The following is a 19,250-nucleotide window of genomic DNA, read 5'->3' as shown; positions in this document are numbered from 1 at the left end:
GATGAGTGAATCCTTGTGGCGAGTTATGAACCATCTCAAGGGAGGCTAAAATAAGAATACAGTAGATTCAAAATTTGGCAAATTGGCCTAGGATGGACGCCAGCTTTATCCATTATCCTCTCATATGTCTGAATGCTATCCATTTCATACAAAATTTATAATCGCCTTCTTTATGCCCTTAAGAAGTTTGGGCTGAGCTCTTCAAAGGAATGTTGCCAATAAAATGGATTGTCTTTGGGTCATTTTAGTAATCTCTCTTTTCTTTATCAATGATGAGGGTCAGTTTTACTGCCTGCTACTCTCCCACTCTAATTTACCTGACAAGATAAGACCTACTAACATAAGACACTCACAGATATGACATGTGGATTTTCTCACTGGGAGATTATTTTTTTCCAATGACCACAGGTTGACAGCAAAACACAGAGGTTTTTAAAATAGTGGGTTATGTTAAATGAAGGTTAAGCATAGAACATTGATTAAAATGGCACTCAGGCACCAGAAACAAAGTTATTATCCTCCCAAGGTCCTGAATTAGGAGTGAGAGCCTTGGATTTGGGAGACCTGAATCAGAACACGCCTCCATCTTCTACTAGATCTGGAGCAATAGCATCTCACCTCTGGTCTTAGTTCTTCAATCCATGGGAGAACCATAAGGATAATAATTCTTGCTCATAGGACTGTTGGAGGATTAAAGGTGGCGACATGTATACAGGCTCTGGCACCTTACCTAGCGGGGACCCAGAGGATGTGAGGGAGTCAAAAACAGAAAACTTTTCTGAAAAACAACAACAACAAAAAAGAACTCATTCCTCTAATCTTGGAGCAAGGGTCTTTCAAAGTTGAGAAACAATTTATCATCATAAAGCATTTTTATTGTGCTGTCTTCCTAAATCCCTACAATCAAACAGGTTGTTGTTTGCATAATGACCAGAAAGTGAGAGCAGAAATGAGGAGAAACCTAGGATTTTAATCCAGAGGCCCAAAATGTTGAGATTCTTCTTCAAGGCCCTAACTCTGTCCAGAGAAAGGATTCTCTGATCAATGAAATGTAAAGGGACTAAGTTGATCAGAGACCTACCGGTGTTCTAGAAAATTGGGTTGGGGCTGAGCAAAGAGTCTGACTGAAGAAGCTGTTGTAGTAGCACAGAGAGGGCCCTTCTACTGCAATCAGCATTTGGATCCTAGCCAGTCCCTCCTCAGGAGGTCTGCCAGACCCTTGCACCATGTCTGAGTGAGGGCCATGCATGAACCCCTTTCACTCTGTTACCCAGTCACTTGGCACTGGGGTGAAGCCCAACTCACCCCTACCCTGCCCACACATGCAATCCTAGCCAGCTGGACCCATGACCTCCATGCCTAGAATCCTCCACAAGCACTGCTAGTGCCACGTGACCCAGGCACCAGCCAGGACTTTTCTTGGCTCTGTTTCTTCTTAAGATATTGGATGGGGAGTAAATGGTCTCTGCCATATTAGATCCAAGTCAGGCTGACCTACTTATCTGTTTTGAGCAATACACGTCCAGGGGATTACTATGAAAAGCCGAGCAGTTAAAGAACACCATCTATTTTGTTCCAGGGAATAGTAAATCTGCCACATCGAGGACAGAGAGGGGACCCTCAAACAGCTATGTTCCTTGCACCAGCCTGCCTGCCTGCACAGAGCCCACTCTGCCTGAAGGACTTCATATTCCACAAGAGTTCCGATTCCTCCTTGGGCCTAAAGTGGGCCTACTCCACTCTTGTATTTTTGAGTCTGGTTTTTCTAGTTCTTCGGGCTCTTCTTTGGTCAGCAGCACTCTTAGCTGCTTGCATTCAGATACCCTCTCTCCTTACTACTCTGCAGCACCCCCAGGAAATCAGGAACCATGTGTGAGAGTCAACAAGCATGACCAGGCTCCAGAGAAGCTGGCCAGGCTCCTTCGGGAACGAGTAAGGGCTTGAGCTTCAGCACATGGACTTCATGTCCTCTCTTTGGGATTCCCAGAGTTCTGTTTTGCTTATTTCAGGCCTTGGCTCTGTTCCAAGAAATGGTCAATGCCAGATAAATGAGGTGGTGTTGAATCTCCCTGAGGAATTAGTCTTGGGATTAAGTCTACTAAATAACCGAGGGGCTCCACATCACATCACTTTTTTTTTTTTAATTTACAAACACTTGTAATTGTTTTAGTGTTCTCTTATGCAATCTTTAAAATATAACGATTCAGTCATTGCCCAGCTGGATGACATCTCCAAACAGCAAACAGCAGCTCTGTGTCTAACATGAAAGGAATGGTCAATGCATGTCTGCTGATAACCTTAGCATCACGCTGGGTCATAGATCTCTTCTGAGACTTTCCCCTGCTCCAATTTTGTACAGATATTTCTTTATTCTGCTTCAGCCAGTTCTGCTCTTTCATGCGGGATTCTGAAACACACTGAGGAGAAATGGAGCAGCCAGGGGCTGAGATGGGAAGGCTCTCACAAAGGGGCCCTGATGGAGGGGGTGGCATCTTCTACTGTTGATATCAAGGGGACCACACAGACAGCACAGCCCCTGGTCATGGGCATCCAGGTACAGGTAACAATCAAGGGCCAAAGGACATTGTAGCAGGTCCCTGTGAAGAATGTGGCTGTGTAGGGCCAAGGTCAACAGCCAGGGCTCCTGTTAAGTTCTACTCCAGTGGAAGAAACAGCAGGAACTATGCAGTTTCTAGGCCCCACACCTGTTTTTGCAGGCCCTGATGATTTGGAGTCAGATCTGCTGAGAATGTGACGTGCTTCTACTCTCCAAGGCTGCACCCTGAGGAGCCCTAACCAGGTAGTTCCCACGTGTGTCTAATGGGTCATGGTGGGGGGACAGTGAGAGAACTGGGATTCACATCCATCCAGGAAAAAAAAGCAGAGGAGATTCTAGTATTTCCTGAGTGCCTATCAGGTGCTAGGCTTCAAGAGGTGAGGAAACTGAGGCTCCAAGTGGTAAGATCCAAGGTCACGGAGCCCTGACCAAAAGGTCCCACCCCTTCTGTGATGAGTGCTCCCCTCACCACCTCTCATACTGCCCCTCTTCATGATACAGCCTCCTAAAAAGGTTCTGCAATCCGGGGTTCTGCTTCGCTATTCCTCTCTCAGACAACGGTAGGAAATTCAATCTGAGTTTGCTTGGATATGGAGAAAAGAGACAATGCGTAAGGATAGTCGAATAGCAACAATCCTAAGAACTTGGTTGACCCTGTCAATCCTTAAAGAAAGAAGGTGGAAGCAAAGAGAAGCAGCTGAGGCCTGAGTCATGTGACTAACCAGAGCCCACAGAATTTGATTCTCGGTGTTCCCACATGAGCAGGTGAAGGGTTTTCATCATGTCCAAATGAGGCCAGTTGGATTCTCCACTTACATATGGAGATTAAAAGCCAAAATGCAGAACACGTGTGAGCACAAAGCCCTGGCCGTTGGGAATGGTGCCCGGCTGCACGCCAGGAGTGGGCTTTGCTTTCCCAGCTCCTGTTCCAGCCCCTCCCTGACTTACCAAAGACGTTTGGGGTGAGTAACCACATCCCGCCTCATCTCCCCCAGCCCTGTAACAGGGGGCAAGAGCAGAGAGTCACCTCAGAGGGTCTGATAGGAAGAGGGTCTGGTCCTGCCAACCAACCTCCCCCATGATGGGAGGATCCGGTTTAATGCTAACTTCTGGGCAGTTCAGCAAGAGTCGTCTATAGGCTCAGGAAGGGGAGAGACCTGTCCAAGGTCACATAGCTGCGAAGTGGCATGCTAGATTCAAACTGTGCTCAGCCCATTAAAGTGAGCCCAGCTATCTTCTGGAGCACGGGGCACATCTGGTTTGCATATGGCACAGTGGTTTCGAGCATGGCCTCTGGAGACAGACTCTCTGGCTTTAAAGGCTAACTCTGCCACTTTTTAGCTGCTTAACCGTGGGCCAGTTGTTTCATCCCTATCTGGCCTCAGTTTTCTCCTGTGGAAAGTTAGTCTGATAATAGTACTCACCTAATTTGAGAGTTAGCTAAGTTACTACATGGAAAGCACTTATAAAGGTGCCTGCCTACATATATAGAAAGTGCTTAATGACTGTTAACTAAAACAAATAAAAAGTAAAGAGACCCCACAGCCCCTGGATCCTGGGCCCCTGTATGTGCTGTGTCTGACATGGGAAGAGGCTGCCGTTCATCAGCATGAAGAATCCGTTGGAAGGGCAGGTCTGGAGTACCAGAGGCACTGAGCCCCATGGAGCTCAGACCTCATCTTTGGTAAGTGTGGGCTTTGTAACATTCCGTTAAACTGAAGTAGGACCTGTGTGCAATGGGTGTCTCATTCACTCCATGGTATTTGCTCACTCCACACAGAGAAGGTGAACTTCACCTCCTTGGCGAGCCTCCCAGGCAGCTCAGTGTGATTTCCCACTCCTGCTCAGGGCATTGCTTCACCACAGCAACATGGGCTCGGGAGTCAGACAAATCAGGCTTCAACTCCCCCGGCAGCCTGTGGGAGCTCGGGCAAGTCCAACTGCTCTGAGCCCCCATTTCCTCATCTGCAGAGTAGCCGCCTGCAAAGGTCGTTATTGGGTTTAGGGTTATTGTATCCTCTGGAATTGGCCCCTCTGTCATGATGAAATGGCCATGGCTGCGCTCTTGGCTCTGAAATCCATTTTGTCTGATATTAAGTCACTCAGCTCTCCTTTGAGGAGTGTGTGCATGGCATCTCTTTTTCCACCTTTTTTACTTTTAACCTCTTTGTGTCTTTAAATTCGAAGTGCGTTTCTTGGAGGCATATAGTTTGGTCTTGCTTTTCTATCCAATCTGGGCAAGCTCTGCCTTTTAATTGGGGTATTTGCATTTAAAGCGTTTTTGAACACGGTTTGGCTTACATCTACCATATGGCTGTTTGTTTTCTATTTGAACAATCTCTTCATTCTCTGCTAGTTCTTTTCCTGCCTTCTTTTGGATTGATTTCGGATTGCTGGATTCCATTTTAACTCCTTTGTTGGCCGATTAGCTATAACTCTTCATTATTTTAGTGGCGGCTTTAGGGTTTATAGTATAAATCTTCAACTTCCCACGGTCAGTCTCCTTCCAGGTGACGTGATACCTCGCTTCCGGCCTTTATGTGATTATTGTCACACATTTTACTTCTACCTATGTTGTAAACCTCACTCTACATGATTATTATTTTTTGTTGAGAGAGTCCATTACCTTTTAAAGAGATTTAAACACTAGGACAAATCTTCTACATTGGCCCAGAAAGTTACCGTTTTTGGCACTTTTCATTGCTTTGTGCAGATCTACGTTTCTATCTTATATCATTTCCCTCTGTGTGAAGAACTTCCTCTAATATTTCTTATAGTGAAAGTCCCCTGGTGATGAATCCTTTCAACTTCGCCAAGTCTGACTATATCTTTATTATACCTTTTTTTTTGAAATATAATTTTGCTGAGTATAGAACTTTATCTTTTTTTTTTTTTTTTCCCTTTAGTACTTTTTAAAATGGTGGTCCAGGGGCGCCTGGGTGGCTCAGTCGGTTGGGCGTCCGACTTCAGCTCAGGTCATGATCTCGCGGTCCATGAGTTCGAGCCCCGCGTCGGGCTCTGGGCTGACAGCTCAGAGCCTGGAGCCTGTTTCCGATTCTGTGTCTCCCTCTCTCTCTGCCCCTCCCCCATTCATGCTCTGTCTCTCCCTGTCTCAAAAATAAGTAAACATTAAAAAAAATTAAAAAAATAAATAAATAAAATGGTGGTCCACTATCTTCTTGCTTGTAATTTTTTTCCGGTGAGAAATCTGCTATCAACCTTTATCTTTGTTCTTTTATACATAACATTTCTTTTTTTCTTAGGCTGAGCCTTAAGGTATTCCAGACTGGCCTGTGGGAAAAGGCGCTATTCTCAGTCCCATGTGAAGACCTTATACCTCTCCCTCCGTTCCTTCCACATGATTCTTTCCCTCACACACATGCAATAATCAGTGCTCAGCTGAATGGTCAAAGGGGACCACTGCAGACGCCTGAATTCTCTCTCTGACCGACCAGTTCTCTTCTGTCCCCTACCCTGTTCTGTGAATTCCAGATGCTTTGGTTTCCCTGGAATCTCAGCATCTTCAAATCGGGGAGTTCGCTGCGCTCTGCCTCGGCTGCCCCGCCTAAGGGATGGTGTGGAAACTCTCTCAAAGCAGTAAAATTGGGGCAAATGTAGGGCTCATCTGGTGCCTTTCCTCGCTGTCAGAGATCACTGTCCCTCACTGCCTGATGTCCAGTGTCTTGAAAACCGTGTAGTTCACATATATCGTCCACCTTCTGGCTGTTTCAGTCAGAAGGGTATACATGCCACATGGAACTTCAACCTGGTTGGAGCAGGAGCCCCCAAATGCTCATTTCACAGAATCGTAGGGTCACCCAATTCCATGCACAGCACACAGTGTCCCCCCTCACATTATCTGGGCCTCAGGATAGGGAACGTGTACCTACTACACTGCTCTACACACAGAGACGGAACTTAGAAATACTTAGCAATGACTCCTAATCAGCAGTTGTTAAGGCAATGGTGTGCTTGCACGAACAGGAATTATGAAAATTCCAATCAGTATTGTTCACTTGATCTAATTGTGGGAAAAAAAATGGTAGGAAATGTCATTCATGTCAGGCTTTATGCACAAAAAGTGACAGACTACGCTTCCACCCGTGCTCTGCATTTGTCTACTTCATTGCTAAAAATGTTCTTTTCTCAACTAAATGTCACTCTTGCAACATTCAACCTATCACCCGAAGAAAGCGACAATTGCTGAGATTCCTGTAGAAAGAGCCAACCTGAGACCTTCTCATGGTTTCCTGACACACAGTGATAATATTATTAAAGGAGACCACCAAGTGCTATGGATGTTAAATGTGGAGAGAAAGAACTTCAGAACCCACACGTTTGCACACAACAGTTTAAGAGCAACCGTGCAGGGATGGTGAACTCTCTCCTAGGCCAAACGTTGGAGGCCGCTGGGTCTTGAATCTTCCCCTCAGTCCCCAGAAAAGCCAAGCAGACAGGAAGAACTGATCACTTTTGTAAGTGTCAATGCTTGGGAGACATTACAATAGCCTTTTTCTCTTTCCCATTTGCAAATACATAATCTTAAATCCCAAAGAGCCAAATTAGTAACATTCCAGTGAAACGAAATTATCAGAGATAATGAATGCACAGGGCAACAGTTCAATCAACGAATCTGTCTGTTCATCATCCTATTTGCCATCAGTCCGTCTGCCCCTCAGTCCAGCTGTCCATCATTCTGTCTGTCCTTCAGGTCATCCAGTAGGTTATGAAGGCCCAGGGGAAGAAGGCCACTGGGCATGTCGGCCTATGAAATGCATCAAAGGGAATGAGCCAAGGGAGGAAGACTAGAAGACCACAGGTGGTTTTGAGCACACCCTCGGGTTGAGTCACCTGTCGGAAGCCACAATATCTGCATCTGCTCAACACTCCCAGCAGAGCCCTAACCCTCCCCTCTGTGGGCTACCTCTGCCTGAGGGGGCAGGGGGTCACTTCCGGTCTTACCTCCCACCTGCTAACCTAAATTTTCTTGCTGTACCCAACAATCCCTGTTCAAAGAGACAGCCACCTCCCTGGAGCTACAGGTGGAAACCAGCCATGTGGCAGGAGGCCTCCACCTTGTCGGGTCACTAAGGAATGTCACAATGAGCCACTGCACCTAGCTGCCTCAGAGGACCTCGGCTCCTGGTCCAGCTGTGCCCCAGTGCCAGCTGTTATTCTGTTCTCCATTCTCTTTCTTTTCATGTGGACTCCCACACAACAGCCCCACAGGAGCAAAGCAAGCATGCCCGTCACCAATGTCACCACCACCACCATCGTGGACAGAGTGCACACCTACCTAACTGAGGCCTCCCTGCATCACGGGCACATCTTTACTTGGCTACCTTAAGAGAAATGATTACACTGGCTCTCAGAGGAGAGAACGCAGGAGGCTCTCATTCCCATCCAGATGGTTCGTGTGGGACAAACCCTGGGGCTCTGCCTATTGTGAAGGTCCAGCCCTTCCTCACCTTGCTCCTTACCCCTCCAGAGGCCCCAGCTCTGATACACAGAGGCAGGGTGACAGGCTTTCTGGAAACTTAGCCTTTCCCTTTTGTTTCCCACCAACGTCCTTAACTTGCTCTTGAGCCCTTCGTTCTCACTGAGGCCAAAACTCTTCCTCTTCCTTCCCCTGCAAGTTCAGAGCTGCCGTCTGTAGGCCAATATTCAGCCAGATTCAGGATTAAACTCAGGCCAAAAACCCAGCAGGGGCTCCCTGTCCCCTCCTTCCTCCAGGAAGTGTCTTTTGGAGGCTCCAGCAGCACCTGCATCCTTCCCGCACGTGGAGGAAGCAACGCAGCCCCTGGGGGTCGCCAATGCAGGGCTGTCATCTGGGGATAAACCCCAGGCGCCACCGCAGCTGATGCCCCGAGCCCTGCCATGCCACGGTGTCACAGGTCCACAACCCCACACCACACCTGCCATGCCTTCACACACACCCCGTGGGTCCCCCTTCTCCCCAGCTCTGAGCACCCATAGGGTTGCAGAGACTCCCTATTTGTTTCCCCGAACCTTGCGGGCACCTGTGCTCTCAGGGTTGTGGGGGGATTGGGCACAGATTCTAGCTGTTCTCAACGTCCCCCTCAACTCTCCAAAGACTCATACTGACACTTCTCAACACCTCGTGCCCCTCACTGCACAATCCAGGCTGAGGCCCAGGGCTGGGGACACACTAAGCAGTCTCCAAATGCTCGGCACATCCCTGTCTGCCTTCTTCCCCGGGGCTGGACAGCCCCGAGGTCATTTCCTGTATCCTCCGCAAGGGGGATTTCAAACACTGGAGCGGTGCTTTCATCAGCCGACCCTCATTGGCCCTTTCCCATACTGTCCACAACGGCCAGCGCAAGTTTAACGATATATAGACTGCGGGCCTCCACGGGCCAGGCCACCCGGCCAGCGTTTTACAATTACCGTCCGCACCAGTCCTCGCAGCAGGGTAGGGGGCGGACACGCGTGATGCACCCCGGGTCACCCGGGCTCTGGGTTTCCGCCCGGCTCCGAAGCCGATGCTCCGCTCGCTGGCGCACAGGGCTGGCCTGGCACGCACGCTGCAGCAGGGGGGTCCTGCGGGGCTCACCATGCCTCCTGTGCACTCGGGGCAGTCCTGCAGGCAGCTAACGTTCTCCCACGTACTGTAGGCCTTCAGCCCCGCCACCAGAGCCTGCAAGGGGCGACTGTCCACGAGCTCCTTCCCACGGAAGACGTCCTTGTCCAGGAGGCCCCCGGCAGACCTGCGAGAGGAGCGCAGGCCTATGATGGAAGCAGCAGCCCCGCCCACCACCACGGCACCACGGCGCAGGCGCGTCTGAGGCCGGGCGCAGGTGCCACCTGCTCCTTCCTCAAGACGCTCCCGAAGGTTCCATGTGCCCTTCAGAACTGTCACCCTGCACCCTGCCACCGTGAGGCTGCACCACGCCACCTCTCCTGGGAAATCTCCCTTGCCTTCTGTCCAGGTTCACTTTCCTGCCGGTCCCTCAGAGGCCCCATGGTTCACACTGACGTTTGTCTTCGCACCCCTAGACCCCACGAAAAGCAGGCACTCGGTTTCACGCTCTCCCTGTTTTGGTCTACCATATAGGATCATATTCCAAACCACCTCCCTCTGCCCTTCACACACAAAAGTTTTACATGTCTCTCGTATTTTTAATTTGTCTAATGCTACTGCCACTGAACGTGCGCTAGGTGGAATAAATAATGCCCCCCCCCCAAGATGTCCACGTCCTCGTCCCTGAAACCTGGAGTACGTTACCCCCACGTGGCAGAAGGGATTTTTCACTTGCGATTAAATCAAGGATCTTGCGCTCGCTCGGTAGATCATCCTGGATTATCCAGGGGAGCCCACTGTAATCACGAGGTTCCTTATAAGTAAGAGGGAGGCCAGAGGAGAAGATGTGACAACTAAGCAGTCAGGGAGACGCAGCGAGAGACTCGACTGGCCATTGCTGGTTTTGAAACGGGGGAAAGGGCCATGAGCCAAGTAATGAGGTGGCTTCCAGAAGCTAGAAAAGGCAAGGAAGCAGATTCTCCCCCTAGAGTCTCCGGAAGGAGTGCAGCCTGCTAGCGCTTTGATTTTTCATGGAGACCCACTCCAGACTTCTGATCTCCAGAGCTACAACAAATTTGTGTTATTTTAAGCCACCAAGTTTGGGCAATTTGTTTTAGTGCCGATAGGTATACAGAAATGAATAATTTCTTCCTTCAAAGTGGTAAAAGTCACTGTTTCCCTTCACCTCTCAGCCACCTGTGGCCACAAGTGCTGCACAGTGCAATGTCTATGGGCCTCCCTCCATCTGCACACCTCCCCCTCAGGTTTTCTTCTTTGTCATATTTCAAAATGCTGTAATGGAGAGTATAGGTTCCCCTCTCTCTCCCTTCTGAACACCTTCCTATTGACCTGTTTTTAAAGTCTCTTAAAATGAGTTATTGTTTGTAATAACTGCTGGGAACAAAATCCTCAGTGAACTCTTTCTCTCTATGCTCAACCAAACTCCAGGACCTAAAGTCAAGTGTGGTAAACACACTGGGGTGGGTACTTTCCTCTAAGCACCTCAAACTCATGGAAAGTACCATGAAGTATGGCCTTACTGGTCTTCTCAACTGAAGCCCCAGACTCAGGAGATTGATAAGAGTGTTTGCCGTTAGACGTGATGATTCATTGTTTTCTATCAACTGAGTGTCATCTGTTGAGATACTTACATGGTGTTTCTCCTTTATAAGGTGACTATGGTAAATCATACAAATTGACTTTCAAATGTTACACAAACCTAACACTCCTAGGATAAACCCCACGTTTGCTATATATTATTTTACAGTAAAATATACGGATCTACTAACATTTTGTTCACAAGGGATATTAGTCTCACATGTCTTTGTCTGGTGTTTGATGTCAGGGTGATACTCCTAAAGTGAGTTAGAAAGGTTTCCCTTCTCTTTCATTTTCTGAAGGAGTTTGTGTAAAGTTAGTATGTTTTATTTTCTTAAGTATTTGGTAGATTTCACCAGCAATGCCAGATGAAGCTATTCAGATTTTTCAGTTCTTTCTGAGTCACTTTTAGTAACATGTATCTTTCATGAAATTTTCTATTTCCTATCTGTTGTCAAACATATTGGCATTACATTGACATGACACCAATAATAATAATAATATTTAATTTTATCCTTTCAGCGTCTGTAGGATGTGTAGTGATGTCATCTCATTTATTTCAGATCCTGACCATTTGTCTCTTTTTTTCTTAATTAGTCTAGCTGAAGGTTTATCAATTTTATCTATCTTTTGAAAGAAAAAAATAATTTTTGGCTTAATTAGGTTTATTTTTGGCTATTTCTTCTTTCAAAGGCTTCTCTCATTTTTCTTATTCTTTGTGCTTACTTTGAATTTGATTTGATCCTTTTTTTTCTAACTTCTTACAATGGAAATTTATACCATTGGTTTTCCACCTTTCTTTTTTTCTTTCTTTTTTTTTTTTTTTTTTAAAGTAGGCTCCACGCCCAGTGTGGAGGCCAACTCAGACTTTAAAGTCATGACCCTGAGATCAAGACCTGAGCTGAGATCAAGAGGTGGGTGCTTAACTGACTGAGCCACTCTCAACTGACAGGTGCCCCTCTACCTTTCTTCTTTTCTAATGTAAGTATTTAAATGATAAATTTTTGTCTAAGCACTGCGTTAGCTGTGCACCACATATTCTGATATGTTCTGTTTCATTTTCATTTTGTTCAAACTATTTTCTGATTTCCCTGTGATTTCTTTTTTGACCTATAAAGTATGTGTGTTGTCTAATTTCCTAATGTATGGAATTATTCCAGACGTTTTCATTATTAATTTCTAATTTAATTTCATTATAATCAGAAAACATATTTTGCATGATTTCAATCCTTTACATTTACATGGTCTGTCTTAATAAATGTTCTATGTGCACTCGAAAAGAATAGACATTTTTTCAAAGAAAGACCTACAGGGGCGCCTGGGTGGCGCAGTCGGTTAAGCGTCCGACTTCAACCAGGTCACGATCTCACGGTCCGTGAGTTCGAGCCCCGCGTCAGGCTCTGGGCTGATGGCTCAGAGCCTGGAGCCTGTTTCCGATTCTGTGTCTCCCTCTCTCTCTGCCCCTCGCCCGTTCATGCTCTGTCTCTCTCTGTCCCAAAAATAAATAAATGTTGAAAAAAAAAATTAAAAAAAAAAAAAGAAAGACCTACAGATGGCTAACTAACATGAAAATATGCTCGACATCACAAATCATCAGGGAAATGCAAATTAAAACCACAATGAGATATCATCTCACACCTGTCAGAATGGCTAAAATAAAAAACACAAGAAATAACAAGTGTTGGTGAGGATATGAAGAAAAAAAGGAACCCTTGTGCATGGTTGGTGGGAATGCACAGTGGTGCAGCCACTGTGGAAAACAGTATGGTGGTTCCTTAAAAAAATAAAAATAAAATTACCACATGATCCAGTAATTCCACTACTGGGCATTTATCCAAAGAAAATGAAAACACTAATTCAAAAAGATACACGTACCCCTACGTTTACTGTAGTATTATTTACAATAGCCAAGATATGGAAGCAATCCCAGTGTCCATTAATAGATGAATGGATACAGAAGATCTGGTATATATACATACAATAGAATATTATTCAGCCATAAAAAAAAGAATGAAATCTTGCCATTTGCAATAATATGGATGGACACAGAAGGTATAATGCTTAGTGAAATAAGTCAGCCAGAGAAAGACATATCCCATATGATTTCACTCATATGTGGAATTTAAGAAATGAAACAAGTGAACAAAGCAAAAAGAAAGAGAGAGAACAAAAAAACCCAGACTCTTAACTACAAAGAACAAACTGATGGTTACCAGAGGGGAGGTGGGTGGAGGGGGGATGGGTGAAATAGGTGAAGAGGATTAAGAATATGCATATCTTGGGGCGCCAGTGGCTCAGTCGGTTGGGCGTCCGACTTCGGCTCAGTTCATGATCTCGCGGTCTGTGAGTTCGAGCCCTGCGTCGGGCTCTGCGCTGACAGCTCGGAGCCTGGAGCCTGCTTTGGATTCTGGGTCTCCCTCTCTCTCTGCCCCTCCCCCACTCACACTCTGTCTCTATCAAAAAATGAATAAACGTTAAAAAAATTAAAAAAAAGAATATGCATATCTTGATGAACACTGAATAATGTACAGAATTGTTGAATCGGACATGTATTGTTCACCTGAAACTAATACAACCCTGTATATTAATTATACCTAAATAAAATAAATAAAATAAAAGAGAAAAGAGAAAAGAAAAGTGCATTATGTTGTTGGGTATTCTGTAAATGTCATTTAGGTCAGGCGCATTAGTAATATTGTTCATATGTTTTGTATCATTACTGTTTATTATATCGATTTTTGAATTGATTTTATTATATCACTTATTCAGAAGGACTGAGGTCTGCAACTTTAATTTTAGATTTGTCAATTTCTCCTTTCAATACTTGCCACTTTTGCTTCAAGTATCTTGAAGCTATTTTGTGAGTCCAAGTCCATACACATTTGATTTTTATGTCTTTCTGATGAGTAGACTATCATTATGAAGTGTTCCTCTTCATTTCTGGTAATATTATTTTTTCTGAGTCTACTTTGTCTGATAATAATATGTCCACTCCAGCTCTCTTACGGTTAATGTTTGCAGGTGTAAATGTTTTATCCTCACACTTCTAATCTCAGATTTTATATTTTAAGTGGGTTTCGTATAGAAAGCATCTAGTTCACTCTTGGTTTTTTATCATGTCTAACAATCTGCAAATTAAAGAGGAGGGTTTAAGCCATTTATACCTCATGTAATTATCAACATGATTAAGTATGAAACTATTATCTTGCAATTTCCCCCTCTATTTATCCCATATGTTCTTTGTTCTCTTTTCCCTCTGCTTCCGTCTTCTTTTGATTAATGGAATCGGTTTTAGTATTCCGCTGTTGTTCCAGCTTTAACTATGTTACTTTTACGTTTTTTAGTGATTTTTATGGTCTAACCTATGCGTCTTTAACCTAACACATTCTTCTCTCAAATAATATTGCACCACTTCTCCGATAATGTAATAACTTTATAATACAACAATACACTTCCATTTTATTCTCCCCCCCCATTGTGCTACTTTTGAGATTATGTATATATATATATATTCTATGCATATATAGAGAATATATTCTGTGCACATATAGAGAATATATGCTATGCATATATAGAGAATATATTTTATATATTCTGCATGTTTTGAAATTCATTGCATTTTTGCTTTACATAATTTATCTTTCTTCCTTGTCAACATCACTGAGGATAATTTATTTTACGACAGACTGCATTCATTCAAAGCATGCCATTTAAAGAGTTTTGACGACTGTAAATACCCATAATACTAGAGTCAAGCTACAGAACATTTCCAACACCTTCCAAAAAAAAAATGCTTCATGTCTTTTTGCAGTCCATCCTTTCCTTGATCCCCATTCTCCAGCCAACCACTAACCTGCTGCTTGTTGGTAAAGGTTAGTTTACATTTTATGTAAATAAGATTATACAATATGTTATGTCTTGCTTCTTTCAATCAGTACACTATTTTGAGATTCATCCTTACTGTAGCATTTGTTCCTTTTTATTGCTGACCAGAATTCCACTCTGTGCAATGCACAGACCACCATCATTTTTGCATTCACTGTTGATGAACATTCTGGTTGTTTCCAGTTTAGGGCTGTTACAAAGAAAACACTATGGAAATGCATGTAAAAAATCTTAGAGGAGACATATGTCTTTATTTCTCTTTAGTAAATATGTAGGAGGGAAGTGACTGGGTCATATGGTAGATACATTTTTAACGTTTGAAGAAACTGCCAAACAGTTTTCCAAAGTGTTTGTGCAATTTTACATTCCTACCCGCAGTGCAGAATTCTAGTTGTTCCACGTCTGCCAATAGTTGGTCTTTTCAGTCTTTTTAATTTTAGTCAGTCTAGTGGATATGGAATGGCGTATCGTCATGGCTTTAATTTACATTTCCCTGATAACTAGCATCTTTTTATGTATGCATTGGCTGATCAGTCATACATTTGCTTTTGTTAAGTGTCTATTCTATTCTTTTGTGCATACTCTATTGGCTTGCCCATCTTGTTTTTAGCTGAATTTTATTTTCCGTGTTTTTACATGTCCCCTTTAATGTTCCCTTGTAAGATACATGTATGGCAAACATTTCCTCCCATTCTGGGGCTTGCCACTTCATTTAATTAATGACAAAATCAATTTTGGCTCAAGGTATTTACCTTTTTCCATCCATAGGATAATATTGCAATGTCTGAATATCCTTGTTTCCTCAGTGAAACCTGAACATGCAAAAGATGTTGCATTGGACCTCATTCTACAGCAAACAGGAAAGACTGCCATCCAACCTCAGAACTGAGACCAATAAGCTGGGACAAATGGAAATACAGGGAAATCATCATTTGTTTCATTGACACTTCATCTAACTTTGTCCTTCCAACAACCCCATGAAACAGGAAATTATATCCCCATTTTATAGATGGGGAAACAGAGGTCCGAGTGAGGCTACATACCTAAGTCTAGGTCTCCCAGAGCAGAGCGGTGCTAGGATTCAAACCCAGGACTCTCTAGTCCTAAACATGCTCTTTTCATGATGAATAATGAGTTTGCCAGTGCCCTGAGGAAGTTAATAGCATTCTTGATCTGCTATAGCACCACCCCCCATGTCTTTCACTGTGACTGCCATACAATAATTCTCAGAGAATCCCAGAACTGAGCATTTAAAAAAAATGTATATATGACTCCCTGCTGACCTCCCTAAACACACACACACACACACACACACACACACACACAGAGCCCTAGACATTCTCTAGGGTAGAAATGGGTGGGGAATAAGAAATAAATCTGCTTTAAGAAAAGAAAGACTCATGAGACTCTCTCCTAGCAGAGGTCTAGTGAGATTTCTTTCCAACGCTGGCCTGTGATTTTACTTAACATTGACAAGACATAGACCCCGCGGAGGGGAGCCTCTGTCTCCCAGACACAAAGGTGCACCCAGTGACTCTAACATACTCTCATGTCTGCTTGCAAAGGGGAACTGAGAAGCCTCCCACGTGCAGGGTATGGTAGAGTCCAGAAGGTGCGTATCTTGAGAATATCTGATACGAGAAACTCAGAGTGGCCCAGAGGATAAATTAGGATTTATGGATTCTGTGGAAAAATTATTCCTCATTTCGAAATATGTTTATTTTATAGGCAATGCCTCTAGAAACGCAAGGTATTTGTTACAGCCACTTGAATTATTAGAACCCACCCACAGGGTGAGATTCAGGAGAAATGCGGAGTATCTCTAAAACTGTTAAGTCAGTGAGAGGGCAGGATTCAATTTACAAAAGTCTGTTTTACATAAAAACAGCAGACAAGACTTTTTGGCAATAAGGTTTCAGGATTATATTAAAAACACAGTTCAATGCACAAATGGTGGTGTTCATTTGCTGAGGAATATCCAAAGCACTTAAATATCCTGGACTCCATTCTTTGACAAGGACAGGACTTTGGTGAGTTTCTGAAGTCATAAAGTATCATTTCACCTTAATGAAATCTTATTTTGTGCCAGGCACTGTTCTAGGTATTATGGAAACATCAATTAAAAAACAAGGAGACACTTGGTGAGTTGTGTGAGGTGTTAAAGAAGTTACTAAGGGGGCGCCTGGGTGGCGCAGTCGGTTAAGCGTCCGACTTCAGCCAGGTCACGATCTCGCGGTCTGTGAGTTCGAGCCCCGCGTCAGGCTCTGGGCTGATGGCTCGGAGCCTGGAGCCTGTTTCCGATGCTGTGTCTCCCTCTCTCTCTGCCCCTCCCCCGTTCATGCTCTGTCTCTCTCTGTCCCAAAAATAAAAAAAAAAAAAAAACGTTGAAAGAAGTTACTAAGGACAGTATGTGATACATGATAAGCAATAGAATATGTGTTAGTTATTATTGTAATTTTATTCTTTTTTTTTTTATTAAATTTTTTTTTCGTTTATTTATTTTTGGGACAGAGAGAGACAGAGCATGAACGGGGGAGGGGCAGAGAGAGAGGGAGACACAGAATCGGAAACAGGCTCCAGGCTCCAAGCCATCAGCCCAGAGCCCGACGCGGGGCTCGAACTCACGGACCGCGAGATCGTGACCTGGCTGAAGTCGGACGCTTAACCGACTGCGCCACCCAGGCGCCCCTGTAATTTTATTCTTAAAGATGTTGGGTAGGGGCACCTGGGTGGCCCAGTCAGTTAAGTGTCTGACTTAATTTCAGCTCAGGTCATGATCATATGGTTCGTGAGATTGAGCCCCATGTTGGGCTCTGAGCTGACAGCATGGAGCTTGCTTCGGATTCTCTCTCTCTCTCTCTCTCTCTCTCTCTCTCTCTCTCTCTCTCTCCCCATCAAAAATAAATAAAAAGGGGCACCTGGGTAGCTCAGTCGGTTGAGCGTCCAACTTCGGCTCAGGTCCCAATCTCTCGGTTCATAAGTTTGAGCCCCACGTCGGGCTCTGTGCTGACAGCTCAGAGCCTGGAGCCTGCTTCAGATTCTATGTCTCCCTCTCTCTGCCCCTCCTGTGCTCGTGCTCTGTCTCTCAAAAATAAATAAACATTTTAAACAAATAAACAAACATTAAAAAAAAGATGTTGGGTAAGAAGGGACTGTGAGAGAAAATGAGAGAATCCCAGGGAAAGATAACAGCAATGGTGCTGTGACCCACCCCCCACCACCCCCACCGACCTGGAACCCAGCCTTGAATGAATAAGAGGTGAGGTGGGCCCAAAATACTCCTTTTGGCTGGTACACTTAAAATACTGAAATTAAAAGCTAGGAAATTCATTGTAGTAGCAAATCCCACTAAACGACTCCCAGGAGAGGTATCAGCTACCAACTGCACTGGCCAGCGAGCTCTTGGACTAACTCCTTCCCATCATGTAACTTCTGCTTTAGGGACCAACAGAAAGTTGAAAAGCAAAGCTTCGAACAACTACGTGGCCAAGTGTGACGTAATCACACAAGGCAATTTCATTCAGTTCAGCTGAAGCAACCTGTGCAGAGAGCTAGGTACCTACCGTTAGGTGTGGAGATGCCAAATTAAGGACCCACAGAGTCTATGTGTGAAGCCTGCACAACCTCAGACCAATCATAATGGTGCAGTGACAAGAGGGGGCCCAGGCTGCTGCTCCAAGAGGCTTCTAAAGGGGCTCCTTATTCCAAGAGAGACTCAGAGAAGGTGTCCCGGAGGAGATGCCAGTCTGAACTGTATCTACGAACTGCCAGTGAGGAAAGACCAAGACGTGAGAGATGAATGTGGAGACAGGCTGAGGACGCTGCTTGCAGGGAAGGCCAAAGCAGGGCAGAGGCTGAGGACGGAACCTCAAGGTAGAGGAGAGAAGACACAGTGGGGTGGAGGCTGGCAGGGGCCAGACAGAGGAAAGTGCCACAGGAGAGAGCTTAAGGGTATCCAGTACGGAAGGCTTTGGAGGGTCCTAGGAGGGTCCAGCAGTCAAGTGGAGTTCAGATTCTATTCAGATGTAGTTGCTTGTGGAGAATGTATCTGATGAGGCCAGGCTGCATGTGGGGGACAGGGTGCAGGAAGGGGAGCTGGGGAGGGTCCAGGTGAGACGATAAAGAGGGAGGGCCTTGAGTGATTTCCATGCAGGAGGAAACCTTGTCACAATGTGGCTTTTGGTAAGGTGAGGGTAGGAAACTTGAGTTTCAGCGGTGATGGCAACAACAACAGCTGACATTTACTGAGCATTACGGCTACCTCAGGAGGGGTTCTGCCATCGCAGTCAGTGGATGAGAACATAGAGGGCATCAGCCGGGCGGTGGAAGACCCGCGTGCCAAGATGCCCACCAGTGTGCCCCTGAGCCAGGAAGCATGCAGGGTGCCATCAGCACTCAGCAGTAGGAAGCCAGCTCGGGATGTCCTGGGCCCTATGGGAAGAGTTTAGTAAGAGACCCAAGGATGGCACCCATGGCCAAAGGCAGAAAACAGGAATCCTACCTGGCCACCCAGGCAGGGCTGTTGGTTGCTGGTCCTCAGGGGCTGGCAAGGTGCCTGACACACAGGTCGTGTGAAGAAGGGAGGAGGGAACACATCTGCCAGTTCTGGAGAGGGTAGGCAGGGAAAAAAGCCTTGGCAGGCTCTTCAGGAGCCCATCGTCTCTCTCA

General features: G+C 45.2%; 1 protein-coding gene across 1 annotated transcript in view; it reads right to left on the bottom strand.

Moving 5' to 3' along the window:
• Nucleotides 1–18,851, bottom strand: part of LOC147582368 (uncharacterized) — a 63,152-nt gene extending 44,301 nt beyond the window's left edge. The window contains exons 1-3 of the mRNA XM_086700552.1: nucleotides 18,146–18,851; nucleotides 17,501–17,664; nucleotides 9,132–9,285 (exon numbers count right to left, since the gene is read on the bottom strand). Of these exons, the coding sequence (XP_086556678.1) occupies nucleotides 9,132–9,134 (3 nt within the window). The 5' untranslated portion in view covers nucleotides 9,135–9,285; nucleotides 17,501–17,664; nucleotides 18,146–18,851. The remainder of the gene's footprint in view (nucleotides 1–9,131; nucleotides 9,286–17,500; nucleotides 17,665–18,145) is intronic.
• Between the last annotated feature and the right edge of the window lie 399 nt (nucleotides 18,852–19,250).

The sequence above is a fragment of the Puma concolor genome, chromosome A3, assembly GCF_028749965.1.
Source record: "Puma concolor isolate L17-30 chromosome A3, mPumCon1.1.hap2, whole genome shotgun sequence".
NCBI lineage: Eukaryota > Metazoa > Chordata > Mammalia > Carnivora > Felidae > Puma > Puma concolor.
The sequence above is the reverse complement of the archived record's forward strand: the minus strand, read 5'-3'. Positions and strand labels throughout refer to the sequence as shown.